Here is a 17,839-nt window from a genome sequence, read left to right as displayed (position 1 = left end):
AGAAGGATTTCATCTTCTTTATACTCATGAAGCATTATTTTTGAGTGTGCTAGCTGCATTTCAGCTGCTACATATGAAAAAGGACCAGCGTCTGTCTCTGTGATTTTACAAATTCATGTGTAATTTGTAGAAGGTTCTAAATAAGATTTCTTTGGTCCCAAAGTTTGGTTTATTCTTCCTCATTTTTGTGAGCCTTTTCTATATTCTGGTTTGAGCTCATGCAAAAGCCATGTAATTCTTAATTGTCTCAAGGTACCTAGGGGCTCTTAATATTTGGCTTCGCAAGTTTCTAATGAAAGCTAATATGCATTAGCTAAAATATATAGCTATATATTATATATAACATATATAATATGTTATATATAATATATAGCTAATATTATTTATTAGCTATAACTGTTGTTCATAGCAACAAGATGTTGTTATGAAACTTCTTAAGAGGTAAATATTTTCCTCAGTAAGAGATTAAGAAGATACCCACAAGAGGTAGACTTCTATCCATAATTTAGAGAAGTCTAAGCAGTCTGCAAAGCTCAGTAAAACTTGTTGCCTCACAAACAATCTCTTTACAGATAAAGTCCACATTTATCAGCTCCCTCTCCTGTATTGTCTGTCTACCCAGTCACCTTTCATTTACGTTATAGAACATTTCTTCACTGATGTACTCTTTACTCCTTGATTTGTAAATGTGTGTAGGAATCTTGTGTCTAAGTAGATAGGAGGAGAAAAATTTGTGGTGGAAATAATCACTCTTTCTAAAATAAGAATTTTTGATATGTTAATACAGTAAAAGGAGCAAAACTTACCTAGACTATATTTAAAGTCAAACTAGTGGTGTTTAATAATATGTGCTTACTGATATGTTTTATCTTTTAATGACAAACTAGTTGATGTCTTTTATGAAAGTAGCCTAAACAAAGAATTTCTATGTGGGTATAATATAGTAATAAGAAACATTTTGCATTATTCTACAAAGAAATAAAATGATAATGCTGAAATTGAAATACTGTTCTAGTTACAAGAGTAGATAATGCTAATAGCTTTTATCAAAGCAGTTCAATTTATGGTGTTTGTTTTGTTTTTTAAATGCCTTTGAAAAGATTAAAAATTTATTTCTCAATTTCAGCACATAAACTGAAAATCTTGTCATTTAGAATTTCATACAGTAGATATTTTAGATGACTCATTTTAATTGTTTCTAAGTCATTTGTTTTTATAGGTAAGTAACCATGTTAGCTAAGAAAAAGGAAAAAAAGCATTAAAACATCAACCCGTTTTCTATTTTAGTTGATCTGGTACCATTACTGATGTGTTTTCTTTCTTTTCTCAGTTGCTGAGTAAAATGCCCTTGCGCTACTGCCTATTGTATGTTTTGAATGGAGCTGTAATTTATATTCTATTTTAAAAAGGCTTTAGGAAACATGTTTCGTTCCTTTAAATGTATGCTGAAGTTTTAGGGGGAATAGCACACCAAAATCTTTTCTTAAATGAGGAACAGAATGAACCAATTTAATATAATTTTAGGTATTGTTCTGATCCATAAAAAGTGAAAAAAAGTTTTTGTTTCTCATATAATAGAGAAATAATGTCTATGTTAACCTGGCCAAACAGATGTAACCAAAATAATCAGTATAGTCTAATTCTCTCTTTTTAGTCTCGACTGACACCACTAATAGTACTCTTACGCCATTTGGGGACTGACAAGCAGACATTTCATAAATGTTTGTTGAATTTATGAATGAATAGATATATGAGTAAAATTATATTCATGCAAATAGCATGCTGATCACATTAGTCTGGGTAAAATCTTGGAGTCTATTATTATCAGATTTTGCTCATTAAAACTTAAAAGAGTGCAGGTGAACTTGAACAACATTATCATCATTATTTCAGATTAAATGAAAATTCATAGACAAATTATAATTTTCAGAATAAGTTTTTCTTAAATTATTATTTCCTAAAATGTCACTTGTAGTTGTGCACATTATTTTGAAAAGAGTTAGCTAATTATTAGAAATGACTTCCATTTAATAAACTAGTGATCAGGTGTGGGAGGCTGAAGAACTTTATGCCCTTTCTTAATGCTCAGAATAGAGTGAGTATGGTATGGTAACTGTTGCAACAATGTGAAAGTAGAAATGTCGTAGTGAGTTTTCCCACTATTGTTGCCAGGTAGTATGTTTCCGTGTGGTGATAGTGTTGAGTAAGGGTTAGAATCCTAGAGATTCGTATGGCCTCTTTTCTCCTTCATAGAGCACTGATTTCATAGTATTTTAATAATTATCTATCTGTCCCAATAGAATGAAAATATCTTTATGGTAGAGGCCTTACTCTATTTTGTACTCTTATGCCCTCAGTTTTAATCACAGTGACTGTCACTGAGCAATCCTTCAGATATTTGGAGAATGAGTAAATGTCCCATAGCAATAAGAGAAAAATTAATAAACATTCAAGTGGTAAGCCATGCATCGATACAATGTGTGATAAACAAAGATAAATATATGTTCCATTTTTCTCCCCACAGTCTCCAAACGTCCACAACTATCCCGATATGGAAGCCGTTCCCCTGTTGCTAAATAATGTGAAAGGGGAGCCCCCGGAGGACTCGTTATCTATAGATCACTTCCAAACACAAACTGAGCCAGTGGACTTGTCAATAAACAAAGCCAGGACGTCCCCTACTGCCGTTTCATCCTCCCCAGTTTCCATGACAGCGTCTGCCTCCTCACCTTCTTCAACTTCAACCTCTTCATCGTCTTCTAGTCGTCTAGCCTCATCCCCAACTGTTATCACATCAGTATCTTCAGCGTCATCTTCGTCAACAGTATTAACTCCAGGGCCCCTTGTTGCCTCTGCATCTGGTGTTGGAGGCCAGCAGTTTTTGCACATTATCCATCCTGTACCGCCTTCAAGTCCCATGAATTTACAGTCTAACAAACTGAGTCATGTTCACCGCATCCCCGTGGTGGTACAGTCGGTGCCTGTTGTCTACACAGCTGTAAGGTCACCTGGAAATGTGAACAACACTATTGTCGTGCCGCTTTTGGAGGATGGGAGAGGCCATGGCAAAGGTAAGAGACATAAACAAGCCTTGATTTATTTCAGCACTAGAGGTGACTTCATTTTTGCAGTGAGCAAAACCTAAATTGTATACAAACACTACATCTAAAGAAGTTCTGTGTAGAGCAACATGGAGACACCAGCTGTTCAGCCTTAAGTAGAACACAGTTTAGAGGGAACTCACTCTATGTTTATGTAGGTATATGCTCCAGTTTTGCCTAGTGTATTTTTACTTACCATAGGTCACGTAATGTCAGAATTCAGATATCTAAGTTTGCAAAATAATACTTGCTTTGAAATGCTCTTCTTTAAGTCCTCAGTTGGAAAGGGCAATCTGTGGTGAACATAATTGCTTATGAAGTATAAATTACTGATTATGAATTGTAAATTTTTTAAGTAAATCTGGATATTTCTTTGTTGAGTTGTTCAGTTGGAATTTATTTAGGTGATAATATTATAGAATGTTGTGAAGTTGCAATGCCTGGAATCTAATCATTCACTTTTGAGCAACCTATAAATTAAGTTGCCATTAAAGTAATTCTAAAATTAGGTGTTTGACTATAATAGTATCATGTAGCTTGTGTTATTAACTTCTTATAAGGCCAAGTTATTATTTTAAGGAACAGGATGACTCAATATACTGGAAATATTTCAAGATGCAATATTAATATTCCCTTTTAGGGTAGAAGGCGGGAAGATAACTTTGCTACATGACTATGTGTAATCATCACTAGTTTTTAAATTAAATTTGATAGTTATGTGGCTGGTCATGAAGTTATATTCTACTGCTAAGTTCTTTTTTTCCCTGAATTTTACCAGAAGAAATTGTGATGGCATCATGCTTTTCTCTTTCTTCACTACCCGTGAATCTAAAAACCAAGCCACCCCTCAATAGAAATGCAAAATGCCCATAATCATTGACTTATTCCCTTTTAAAGTAAATACACATGTATGTACGTTGTCTTCAGAGCCTAGAAATAATGATGGATTAAGATTTATGTTGTATTACTTTTTGCTTTGACACTATATTACTACTGAGGCCTGTAATTAAAATATGATCGATGAGTACATAAAACACTGCCTTCTCATAAAATGCTAGTAAATATGGTTGTTTGGGTTCTTGTATGAGGTGGGAATAAATACATAGAAGTAACATTTGATTGTGAACTTACAGAAATTTTTACAGATATGAATTACAAAATTGTGCATTCACCATTAGTAAGGTATTGTTTTATCTGCAGTGAGTTTCTTCATCACACGTGAAATAAGTTTCACCTTCCTAGTTTAACCAAACTACAATCTGATGATTCAGAGCATACAGGCTTTTTACACTGCAAACTTGAGATGCAGACACTCATTGCTTACTTGATAATCTCTTTCTTTTGTTCTCTAATGGGCCAGAAGCTAGTCCCACTATTCTCTAGTGAAAACGTAGAGGAAGAAGAGGAATTAGGGAACCTTTTCATGGATTTTACCTGAGTCAAACCCTCTTTGATATTGCTGACACTTCTGATTGAACTGAACAAATCAGATTTGAATAATAATAACATAACTGCAGGCCAAATCAGATATTTATTTTCTTTTACAATTTAGAAATGATATTGCAAATGTTTTAAGAATTCGAAATTTACAAGTAGCAAAACATTCAAAGTTGATATTATCTATGTGTATATGTGTACATGATAGAACCTAATCTTTGTAAAATAAGATAAAAATTATTTTATTATAAAGTTAATTAATAAAGATATTAATGTTGCTCATGACCTTTCATACCATTTTGATTCACTAATGAAAGAAAAGTGATTTTTTGTTTGCCATGATCATTTTGTGAGAGAGATTTTTATTTTAAAAGTATAATATATAAAGTAATATTGCTAAAATTTAATTTTCTGGAAAATGAATTGTTGCAGCAGAACTTTTAAGACTCATGCTATAATTTGCTCTCTACATGAGTATATTTGTTTCATGCATTGTTTTTTACTCAGTAGTTTTCTCATATCAAGAATAAAAATTTAAGCATAAACCCTGCAGATTGTGCTATGATCATTAGGAATATGAGATTTGGGGTCAAGGATGTATGAATTAAAACCCTAGCTCTGTCACTTATACCTGTGTAAATGGGAAAGTTATTTAGTCTCATTAATCTTCATTTTTATTAGTGATAAAATAGGGATAATAACATGATCTAGCCTAGAAGATTATTGGGAAGATTAGGAACATAATGTATAGGCCAGGTATGATGGCTCACACCTGTAATCCCAGCCCTTTGGGAGGCCGAGGTGGGCAGATCATGAGGTCAGGAGTTCGAGACCAGCCTGGCCAACATTTTGAAACTCGATCTCTACTGAAGATACAAAAATTAGCCAGGGGTAGTGGCGCACGCCTGTAATCCCAGCTACTCAAGAGGCTGAGGCAGGAGAATCGCTTAAACCCAGGAGGTGGAGGTTGCAGTGAGCCAAGATTGCGCCATTGCACTTCAGCCTGGGCAACAGGGTGAGACTCTTATCTAAAAAAAAAAAAGAACATAATGTATACATGTCTAGCATCCATCAATTATCAATGAATGATTGAAATTACTTATTATCTCTCCCAAAAAATACCAAAATCAATAATATGCAAAAAAACTTTTCTCTTTTTTATAAAAACAAGTATGGAGGAAAAAAAACTTGAATTTTAAACAGAAAAACTACCTCAAGACATTGGTATGCAACTACTTCTCAAAGTTTTTACAATAACAAATTATAAAGGATGAGAGTTTAGTATGAGAAATTATCTGAGGACATCCCATATTTTCTATTTTTATTAGTTTATACTAAGTTTTTTTAATCACCATATTCTACAAATGTTGCTATAGCATTTTATACTTTTTTATTGCTTAACTGATTAATTAAGTAATAGTAAAACTGTCTAGTGGAAGAAGCCTGCCTACCTCACAGAATGAATAAAGGAAAGGGCATTTCAGTAATTCCTCAATTCTTTGTTTAGCATATATGCAGCTGGGCAGTGAGCCAGCAGTGAAGGCTGAGAGAATAAAGGGAGCCCCCATTTCCCTTCCTACTTTGGGTGTGTATTTCTGGTATGCATGAGCAAAGGAAAATACGATAGGGAAGTTGGATTTTCAAAATGCTAATAATAAAAATACAAAGTGTAACGCATAAATGTTGATGATTGTACTGGCTACTTTTAAAGTTGGTATAACGTATCTGGTCTCTGATAGAGAAATAGATTACCCTACATGTCACATTACATGAAGGACTGTGAATGCGCACATCCGTCTAAGCTCACATGTCCTGTCAGTTGAACCATTTGTCCTTTCAGCTGTCTATTGTGCATCTATCATTATCAGGCATTTTATTGACACCAAAGATACAGTGTTGGGCAAAGCAGATGTTGTTTCTGTCTCATAGTGCTTACAGTCTAATGAGAGCTACTGACTTTCCACGAAATAATCATAGAAACAAATAACTGATAATTGTGGACAGAGTTGGACTAAAATAGACCAGCCAGGGAGTTGCCCAGTGGAATGAGTTTAATTATAATCGCAAATAGAGAAAGCTGTATTTGACCAAAGTATTTTCATGTAGGACGTCATGTTCTAGGAAGACATGTATTTACTGTGATGCTCAGGGAGTGGCGAGGGTTTGGGAAGGGGTGGGGTGAAACTTCCGCAAGGAATGCTTGACTAAGGACAGAATGGCATGAAAAGATTTTTTTAAAACTCCTTCGTGAGAAGTGTGAAAATGCCTTCTAGTGAGGCTAGAACCTCAGCCTTTCCAAGTGTGTAAAGAATAGTGATCTAAAGCAATGGCAGGTTGTCAGCTAGCACAGAACACCCTGACATCGCTATTGGGCCTTGGATATAATATGTGATATGAAGAAAAATGGAATGATGTCCTAGAAGGTACAGTAAACAAACATAATTTAGAATTGAGCTATGAGAGGGAGGATGTCAGGAAACGTCTCCTGAGGAAGACATTTTTCCACTTGATACATAAGGACGAGTAGCAGTTAGCCCCCCACAGTGGTGGTACTGGGAGGTGCAGGGTTCCCACATAGAGAGGAGAGTTTTGTTATTACGTTGGTGCAAAAGTAATTGCGATTTTTGTCAAAGGAATGGCATAAACTGCATTTACTCTTGCACCAGCCTATACTGTGGAATCTAAGACATGATATTTATAAACCGAGCCCTAAAGGAATTATTTGACCTCACAAAGGAATTTAAGTACTTTTTGGATAAGTTTGTGGCGCATTTCCTGGGAGACACTCATTAGCTTTCACCAATGTTTAATAGAAGGAAAGCATTGAGCAAGCTTGCCCAGCCCACAGCTGTGGGCTGTATGCAACCCAGGACTGCTTTGAATGAGGCCCAATACAAATTTGTAAACTTTCTTAAAACATTATGAGACTTTTTTGCAATTTTTAAAGACTCATCAGCTATCATTAGTGTTAGTGTATTTTATGTGTGGCTCAAGTTAATTTTTCTTCTTCAGTTGTGGCCCAGGGAAGCCAAAAGATTGGACACCCCTGGTATAGAGGGTCAAGACAGATCTCAGGCAAAGTTATTCTTCGTTCATTATTGCCTTGATGGAAGAGCAGGCGCGTCTAAGATTCTCCTTCCTTCTGATAGGCAGTGTGCATTTACTTTATACCAACCACATTTCTAGGAATTGGTGTCCCAAAATGAGCAAGTCCCTACTGTCAGGGACCTTACATTCTAGTCGTAGTGACAGTTCATGTGTATCAGATGCTACAAGTGCTATGAAGACAAATAAGGCATGATAAGGGAGTTGGAAAATTAATAGGAGAGGGGCACAGTTTTAGGTATAATCAAGGAAGGCCTCTCTGAGAAGTAAGCTGTGTCAGTAATAACTGTGGAAGACCTTTGCAAAAAGAGAGAACTGCAGGTTCAAAGACTCTGAGGCATGAGTGAGTATGGCCTTTGTGAGGAGGAGCTGCTAGGAGGCTGGTGGAACTAGAGAGGCTTGAGTAGGGGGAGGGGAGGGGAGGGTAAATGAGGGATCTGGTAGGTTCCCAAGGCAATGCTGTACAGTCTTTGGTTTTGTTTTAAATATGTTGGGAAGCCACTGGATTCAGAATGAACAGGAGGGTGACATGATCTGTTTTGCCTTTTACAAAAATCGTTGAACCACTGCATGCTGTAAAGAATATGGGGAAGGAGCAGAACTAGGAAGAACTAGTAAGGGGGACTATTGCAGTGTGGGTCGGATGGTGGGATATGAGGGAAGGAGAGGAAGTAAGGACGACTTCTAGGTTTTGGGCTGAGCTATTGTTCTCTACTAAGATGAGCATAGTGGGGTTGAGAGAGGAATTCCCTTTGGGACGTGTTAAATCAAGCCTGTTCCACATTTTGATAGAGCTTGAGATGGAAGTTGGGTGGGTGAGCCTGGAGCTCAGAGGAAAGAGGAGACAGATTTGGAGAAATAAAATTTGGGAATCACTAGGGATCATCTCAGGAGAGCCAAATGGAGAAGGAGAAGCATGGAAGACTGGACACTTGAGCACTGTGAGGTTAGAAAGTGAAGAGGGATGCAACAGTCAGCATGGAGACCCATCTGTTCATGAGGAAAGTGGAGTAATGTTTAAGAGAACGCAGGTGGAGCGTGTTTTCAAGAGCAACTTGTTAATGGTATCAAATGCTGCTCAGGGGCCAAATAAAATGAGGACTGAGAATTGTGGATTTGGCGAGGGAGTGTTCATTGTTGACACTGACCAGCAGTGTGTCAGTGAAATGGTGGGGACAAAACACTGCCTGAAGTAAGTTGGTGTTCAGATGGGAGGTGAGGAAGAGGAGATTGAAAGTCTAGATAGCTCTTTGGAGTAGTTTTGCTTTAAAGAGTTGTAGAGAAATGGAATGAGAGCTGGAGAGGCATTTAGGTTCTCAAAGGAGAGGTTTTAAAAGAAGGAGCTAGTGTAGCAAATTTATATGCCGTCAGGAATAATCCTACATCATTATCTTCTGTTTTTTTGTATTTCCTTTCATTTTCCATTATGTACCTTTTTCCTAACAATTTTGTCAACATAATAAATAGACTTTAGAATTCAGATTAATTACTGCAAGATGCAGGTATGTTTACAGTACAATATAAGCAATAACGTGCAATTAAGGACTTTGCTTCTATAATTCTTCCTGCTTTAGAATTGTCCATTTTCAACTCTTTACTGGATTATTAGCAAATAAATAAAAATAAAAGTAAAATTTGAGTTCCATTGATAGTTATAAAAGTGATACCAGAAATTATATAAATATAAGATCAACATTTTTTCTTCATTGTCTAGTGGAATGTGCAGGATAACTGAAAATAAACCATGAGTCCAAAATAATCATTTTGTCCTTTAAAGGCATTTTTTTACATTTAAACATTAATAGGTATTACATTTTAGAAATTCAAGATACATAGAAGGTAATGTCAGACAGGTGTGGTGGCTCATGCCTGTATTCCCAGCAATTTGGAAGGCCAATGCAGGCAGATTGCTTGAGCTCAGGAGCTCGAGATGAGCCTGGGAAACATGGTGAAACCTTGTCTCTACCAAAACTACGGAAAAAAAAAAAAAAAAAAAAAAAGCCAGGTATGGTGTTAAGCACCTGTGGTCCCAGGTACTTAGGAGCCTGAGGTGGGAGGATCACTTGAGCCCAGGAGATGGAGGTTACAGTGAGCTGAGATCACACCACTGCAGTCCAGCCTGGGTGACAGAGCCCTCAAATCCCATCTTAAAAAAAAAAAAAAAAAAAGTTAATGTCATAGCCAAATAAAGATCTGGGGAGTAAAAAACAAAAGGACGCATCACCTCTGTTCTATACCTGAGCCAGTTCTTTCTCCATGTTGATGGAGGAATAGGTAACCTTGGTGCCTGGGAGTGAGACTTGAGCAAGGACGTGATTGATTAATGGCTTTGAAACCATCAGGGCCTGCAGAAGCCTGGTACAGCCAGGTGGGTATTTTACTTTGCCCAATTTTCTTTGCTAAGCACTATCCTTGTCTTCTTTATTAACTTATGTAGATGCTGTGCTATTTCTCCCCTTTCCCTACATTTCTGTCTTTTCCTTAACCACGCAAAAGCAATCAAATGTCCAGATGACGGTAATAAAATAGATTGCTTGAAGAAAAAGAGCCCAGCTCTGGTTTCCTACCATCCCACATTTTCTTTCATGCAAATTTAACACTAGCAGCAGAGTCTACCAGCATTTTAGCAAAATATATTTATTACATTAAGACTTTTATTGAAATAGCGTCATACTTGAAAAAATAACTTATTATAGGTCCAAATGCATTATTTCTTATTAAAATAATTGTGTGTTTGGATCCTTGAGTATGAAGTACTTTTCCCAAAATACCTGAGTAGAACATGTTGATACTGCTGTTAAGAAACCAATCCAATTTGGGTGTGCAATTTCTTTGGTCTCCTCCTTTTAAAGAATGTTGCTTTCTTACTATATTTAGACACAGACACACGGTGAAGAATCCTCCAAAAATGTGTTATTTTCATAGGATCCATTCAGGAGTTTCAAAGGGATATGGCTGTAAACTAATTTGAAATACACCCCATTTTCTTCCTACAGGCTGTTGCTTTTCTCGGCAACCTATAGAAAGAAGCCACAAGTGTATTTTTAGTCTCATGCTGGTTATATTTGTGAAAGAAAATATAGTCATCGCAGAGATTGCTGCAAAACTCATTGGGCGTTGTGACCTTAGGTTCTGTCCCGTTGATGCAACTGGAGTTTATTCCCATGGAACTTCCCATTTCAGGTCTCTTTGTTTCACTAATTTTCTTCTGTCACCAGCTTTCTCACTTGTTGGTGTCTTTGTTTCAGGTCATGAATCCTTCCTGTACTCAGTTGTTAGAGACTTCGTTCATGTAACAGACTCACTTCTGTCTACCTTACGTGACTGTCCTCTTTTGTTCACCATTTGGTGGAATCCTGGCGTCACCCATCCATATGACAGAATAGTCCTAGATAGCTGACCTGTGATTATGTGTGAAGTTGTCTTTGCTTCCCTTGATGAATTGATTCTGTTCACTCTTAAGTATGGTGACTACTAGCCATAGGTTAATTCTTCAATTTAGAATTTGATTTTTACAACAAACTAGCCAGTTACTTATGGTCTTTACTTTTTTAATGTTGTTTATTGGGAAATGGGACTGGAATATTGCTGTTTTTTGGTTTATGGTTATTAAATATAGGCTTTGATAAGACTTGAGTGTTTCACTCTTATGGCAAAACAAAGATAGGAGCTTGTTAAACAGTGAGAGAAAGGCAGGCAGCCCATATTTATGAAAAATTGAATTTTCACTGTGAGTTCAGAACCTTTTTTTTCCTACAGATACATTGGTGATTTGTGGTTTATTTTTACCTGATTTTCAACATGGTAGAAACTTACCTGCATTTTTTCACTTCTGGGCATGCACAAGAGGTTGAATAGATTCCATCAAAAAAAATGGCTTCTTACGCTCTTGTTTATCTGAAATGCCTACAATCTGTCGATTCCGCTGCTTCATCTGGCATAGACTGGGATAGTTCTAAGGCTCGATGATAATAACTGGTGCAGGGAGGAGACAGAAACTGTCTGTATTGTTCTAAGGGAGCTAGCAGAAAAGAGAAAACTCTAAGCTCTTCATAGACTGTCAGATGCCCAGAAATGAGTTTAATTAGCTCCCCCCACCTCCCTGCATTAAATAGTAAATAAAAGTTTACAGGAGAAAAGAGGAGGAAGAGGAGAAGATATGGATACCAGGGATGGTTCATTTTAAAAGGTAGATGTTACTTAAGGAAGTGAAGATAAAGAGGACAGTCAAATCCATTTGTTAGGTAAAGCAGCTAAAGCAAGAAGATGTTTTAAAAATGGGCTTTGTTTTCATTTCATTATAAAGTGATATTAGGTGCTACTGAATAAGGTAACCTGGCACACTATTTTATTTATTAGGTCAAGTTTCTCCTGTAATAAAAAAGACCTAGTTTATGTTTAAAGAAATACTTCTATGATTAAATTACATTTTAGTGGTAAAGTATTCTAATGTAATCTACATATTTACTTTTTCACCAAACCTGAAAAGTTTTCTCTGATAATATTTAGTACATTGAATATTACATACTGGATTTTGATGTGTAATATCTTTTAGATCCCCTGTGAATAGTTCTATTTAAAAAAAAAACTCATTTTTTCTATCCTGGAATTATGTTCTTATTAAATATGCTTCTGATTTCATATAGTACAAGTGCTGTTATGCTACAAGGGAATTCTTATTCTACTCAGTAGATTGCAAGTATTTGTAGAATTATTTTGGCATCTATAGTCACTGTAAGAAATACATAAATATATGAAAACATATTTAGTAAACAGACGCCTTTTCATTAGTAGGAACAAATGAAAGAAGGAAGAATATAAGATCCAAGAGGGAAACTTAGTCTTAGAATCATTACCAGCACTGTTTTAAATTGGCTTTTTAATAATTTACAACTCTGTGGCTGTGGTTTCTGTTTCCTTTTTTTTCTTACTCCCTTAATAATTCTTTTTCTGTTCCAGACTGTGTTACTATTTTCTCAGCTCTTTCACTCTGCCTATTTTCCTTTGTTAATGGGGAATTTGATTAACTGGGTATTCTGCTTTGTATTCTTTAGAAAACAACTAATTGATATTTGTCTTTCTATCCAATAAATAAAAAAGAGCTACCGATTTACTGGGTGATAATCACATACTCAATTCTTTCTCCAGCCACCTTTATGTAGGGGAAATGCTACTTTGATCATTGGCCAATTGTATGTGTTTTTCAAGACCAGGCAGCTTCACCTTCTTTTTTTCTTTTAATAATTAGTTCATTTATTCAACAAATGTTTTATAGGCAATTTACAAGGCCAGGAATATCTCCCAGTCCTAGCTGTGGCACTTAAAGAAATTGTTTTTAAAAGCTCTAGTTTACAATAGACTAAAATGATGATCACACTGGGGGTCATTTCTGGTTGGGTATCAGTTTAGTAGCTCACAATGAGTTATTTTAAATAAATGAAATAGAATGGAGTAGGTTGAAAAGTATCTGAGAGTGTCACCCAAATAAATATTATTCCATGAAACTTTTGTTCATTAACTTGTTTACATATATGCAAATGTGGTACTGTGGGCAGGGGGTGTCTATATATACTGGTCATGCTGAAATACATATTTCTTACTGTGGTTCCTGTCCAAAAAGTTTCAGAGAGACCCCACTGGATCTCTCCCCGCTTTCACTCAGCCCCTTCCCTTTTCCTTGCGCTTTCTGCACCTGCCTTTCAAAGTACCCTCCTCAGTTCTAACACCTTTTTTCTCTCACCTTCCCTCCATTTTTTCAGTCTTCTTCCTTTTCTCAGTTGTTTTTCTCTGTCTCCCTCCACTCCTCACCATTCTACCTTTTTCTGAGTCTTTATTTTTCTCTTTCATATCAACCAAATCACCTTTTCCAGAAGTCATGTAATATGGAACCATGGGACCTGTAATGAAAATGACAGTCTTTGTATTGCCATCTAGTGGCAGAATTGTAGAATGACATAAACTGAAAGACACAAGAACTCTACGTAATCTAATTATTTTTTCTACCATGCCCCTAATTATTTTTTCTACCATGCCCCTGGATTTTCCCAACTAGTTTAGTGTTGTAAGACAGTGTGGCGAATATGACCCTTTTAAGTAAAACTCAAACCTGAATTCGAGACCTAAGTTATCTACTTTGTTTTTAGACTTCGAGCATATGAAAAATTTTTAGGACTATATTTGATTTGAGCCAAAAAAAAAAATAAAGTTTTAACTTCTACCCACTTATCCCACTTCCCATCCTGTACATTTGCATGTGACTCTATTCAGTGGAAATAAAAATGCTGCATTCTGTGTATCTGTGCTTAGTGTTTTTTAAAACTATGGGTTAGGTTTGTTGGCTAAATGGAAGCATATGTATGGCAACTTGTGTGCTACTAGGAAGTTTTGCTGAGAGGTGAACCCACTGAGCAAGGATACCAGTGCCCTAGAAGGTCATAGAGAGAAAATAAAATTAAAATGGACCAGGCACAGTGGCTCATGCCTGTAATTTCAGCACTTTGGGAGGCTGTGGCGGGTGGATCACTTGAGGTCAGAAGTTTGAGACCAGCCTAGCCAACATGGCGAAACCTTGTCTCTACTAAAAATACAAAAATTAGCCGGGCATGGTGGCATAGGCCTTGTAATCCCAGCTACTTGGGAGGCTGAGGCACAGGAATTGCTTGAACCCAAAAGGCAAAGGTTGCGTTGAGCCAAGATCATACCACTGCAGCCTGGCATAGGAAATGGAATGAGACTCTGTCTCATAAAAGTAAAATAAAATAAGATAAAATGAAAATAAATACAATGGATAGTTATGTCTTGGGACAGAAAGAGTTCAGGAAAACAGAATGTAGGAAAACTTAGTAAAACTGAGAGAACTAGGAATAGCCCTTGGAGAATTCATCAGATAAACTGCCTTTTCAAATACTAGGGTCTTAGGAGTTCGGTAGGAGCATGGTAGAATTAGAAGAAGGGTAATTCTTTGCTAGGTATATGGGTTTCTCAGTTCTTTGGGGAGAGAAAGATCTAGCAGGACTTGGGTAACCTATAGTAAGAATAAGCTCCTCTGCTAAGAACTGTGGTGCTTATATAATGTGGTTTATATTGTTATAAATCCTCATTTGTAAAATAAAGAGGTGGTGGTGGGGGGGAGGTGTTCTCCCTGAATTCTACACTAAAATTTAAGCTCCATGAAAGTACCATTTAAGCCTCATTAGCTAATATTTCCCCAACATCGTGTTTGACACTAGTAAATGCTCAATAAATATTTATTGAAGAGATGGATGAAGAAATGAATGCGTTAATGTGGGAAACACTGCAGGAACAGTGTTTTGTGTGAGATGCTTAGGAATGCTGTGTGGCCAGTGTAGACGTGCAGTCCTGAACCCTGACCGTAGAATAAACCTTCCCATGGTGAAATAGAAGGCTGCCCAAACATGATGTGTAACCAGCAAGCCTCCGCACATCCTCACATCTACCTCACATACTATGCCTCCCTCTCAGTCTGTTGCCATTCCACCAAATACATCTCACGTCCCAGCCATATTGCATGGCCCTTCAGGTGACATTCTACCTTTATCCACGTAGAAAGCAAAGGGAAGCCTTTTCTTTCTCTGACAGAAGATCTGGTTCAAATGTCTTCTTTTCTGAAACAGTACATACCAAATTGTAAGGCAATTCATATACCACCACCACCCCCACAAACACACACACATCATCTTTTCTCATTGCCTTACTGCCTTATCCAACATCTGACACACAATAAACACTCAAGTGCAGAATGAGTGAATACCATCCCCAAAGCTGTTGCTGTGGTATGTCAATCTGTAGTTGTCTGGTGTTCTTGAATACATTGTTTCTGCTGTTTTCCCTAGTTGTTTTATTTTGTAGCATTTAATATTAAAGAATAATGTTTGGTGGTACCTTATAGATACTTGATGTGATTTAGGTTTTAGTAGTTTCTGGAGATGAACTCCTGTGGGTAAGAAATTTTCTTTGGACTTCCAAACAGTCTTAATACGTAGATATTGCTGTATGAAAATTATAGTCAGTTCTTATTTATTCTTTTACTCTCAGGTAAAATATTTTACCTGTGAAACTAGGATAACTAATAGCTTTGATTGGATCCAGGCAATTAATAGAATCTGCTAAGTTTCTTGTATAATAGTAACGCCAATTTCATTACCCACTCAGGGTGAAACAAATTATGCCTCCTACCCCACTGCAGTTAACTGCATCAGCATCATGATGCTATAAAATCTGAAAACTGTGGAGTGTGGGTAATCCCACCATAAACTGTAATAAAAATTACCTCTCCAGACTCTATATTCTCTCCATTAGGTTCATAGACAGTGTCTCTTTGTACATAAAGTTTTATGAAATAAATCGACCATTTTTCCCGTCCTTACCAGGATAGCAAGCTGTTTTGATTTAAAAGCTGATAATGGTACAATCAGTTTTTGGTGTTTGTAGAGCATTTTAAAAGCATAAATTTCCTTTAACAAACCTTAAGTAGAAGGGAAATGCTACTTTGCTACTTTTATTTGTACTACAGAGTTAAATATCTCTCTGTGAGAAAGAATAAATGATGTATTTAGCATGGTGGGTCCATTTGTTGCATCCATAAAACAAAGATTTGGTTTCCCTCCTCAGATCTCTGATCTTAAAAATGTATTAAGTAAACTGCAGCACGAATCTAAAATAGCTTTGTCTGAATTGTTTCCAGTATTCTGTGTTTAGAAGGAATTTTCAATTTCTTGACTGCTTTTTTGTCTCTTCTGTGCTAAATCCAAGGGCTCCCTAATCATGTCCCGTGTGGCCTTTGTCAGACGGGAATGTTGTAAATCAGTCCTCTATAAACAGAGACCTTTTAAACAGAGGAAACCTTCTAGAGGCCTAGGTTGTAAATCTCCAGAGAACATGAACTAGACTCTGGAGGCAGTCTTATGTTATAATGAAGGGAGAGTAGTTGGCATTTGAGGCGAAAGTTGGAGAAGCGTAAAGCTTTGGTACTCAAAGTAGGTAGGAGTGTTTCAGACCAGGAAAAGAGTAAATAATGAGAGTAGAGAATGGAGGGCACACAAAGAATAAAGAATACTGTGCTTGTACTGGAAAGTAGCCCATGAGGTCACCTCTCACACAGATACTGCATATGATACAAAATATGTTGCCTACATTATATGTACTCTATGTTACTTATAGGAAAGGACTCAAGATCCTCCCTCTTTCAAAGCGTTTTAACTCTTGGCTTGGATATATTTGTTATGTTCTTTGTGAATATAATTTTCTAACCACATAAGTAGAGAATAGCAAATAAAAATGCAAAGAAAAATAAGTGATAGGAATATTTCTCAATCGTTATTTTTATGACTTGGGTTCCCCAAAATGTCTTCTCAGTAGATTTTTATGGATGCCCAATAGCCACAAAATTTTGTAGCACTTCTCTTTCTGTAGATTTCGTTACTGAAAGAAAATAGATCTACTGATTTTGCATTACCAGTTTATAGATGCTGAATACCTCCTGAGATTCTCATCTGCCAATTCCCCTCCCAAATTAGGAAACTCCCTTTATCTGTAGGGGCACTGAGGGTAAAAAAGTGGCAGCCAGCAAAGAAGATGTCAAAATTATTATTAAAACAAGAACTTGAATAATTGCACCAAGGTCTTTCTGGATGGGAGCAAACAGGCTAACACGGCGCTTTAGTCCTTGGAGAGAATACTTTATTACAGCGTAATAATTGCTTTTGAAATAATGACCATTAGTAATGAAAGAAAGGTTAAATTATCATCAGTCCATTTGAAAAAGGCAGCAAAGTATGTAATAAATCTTGTAAATATATTTATTAAAAATCATTTAAATAATATTAAATAACCTTTATTGAGTGCTTATATGTTCTTTCTGCTTCACATATGTTATCTTTAAGCCTGACAATAACCAACATATAGATATTATTGTCAGTCTTTTGCAGTGAAAAACTAAGACTCATGTCGCTTTCTGTACCACTTATAAGGGCACAGCTTAAGAGTGGTAGAGCCTTGAATTAAATCAGAATTTCTAAATACTCCATAGCCATTTTGCTGTACTTAGGCTTGATGCTTTAAAAAGTATGCCTTAATTATCTAGAGAATGTGTCAGTTTTAAATATCCAATTCCATAATTCCTCAAATTAGGTGGCATTATGTTTTTAAATCATTTAGTTTTTTGACAAGGATTAAAA

At 36.3% G+C, this 17,839-nt stretch overlaps 1 protein-coding gene across 5 annotated transcripts in view; it reads left to right on the top strand.

Moving 5' to 3' along the window:
- KLF12 (KLF transcription factor 12) overlaps positions 1–17,839 on the top strand; it is a 632,776-nt gene that overhangs the window by 466,966 nt on the left and 147,971 nt on the right. For all 5 annotated transcript variants that reach the window (XM_032151017.2, XM_032151016.2, XM_032151015.2 and 2 more), the window contains one exon: positions 2,525–3,071. In XM_032151017.2, the coding sequence (XP_032006908.1) occupies positions 2,525–3,071 (547 nt within the window). The remainder of the gene's footprint in view (positions 1–2,524; positions 3,072–17,839) is intronic.

This window comes from Hylobates moloch, unplaced genomic scaffold (genome assembly GCF_009828535.3).
Source record: "Hylobates moloch isolate HMO894 unplaced genomic scaffold, HMol_V3 SCAFFOLD_4, whole genome shotgun sequence".
In the NCBI taxonomy this organism is placed as follows: Eukaryota; Metazoa; Chordata; class Mammalia; order Primates; family Hylobatidae; genus Hylobates; species Hylobates moloch.
The sequence above is the reverse complement of the archived record's forward strand: the minus strand, read 5'-3'. Positions and strand labels throughout refer to the sequence as shown.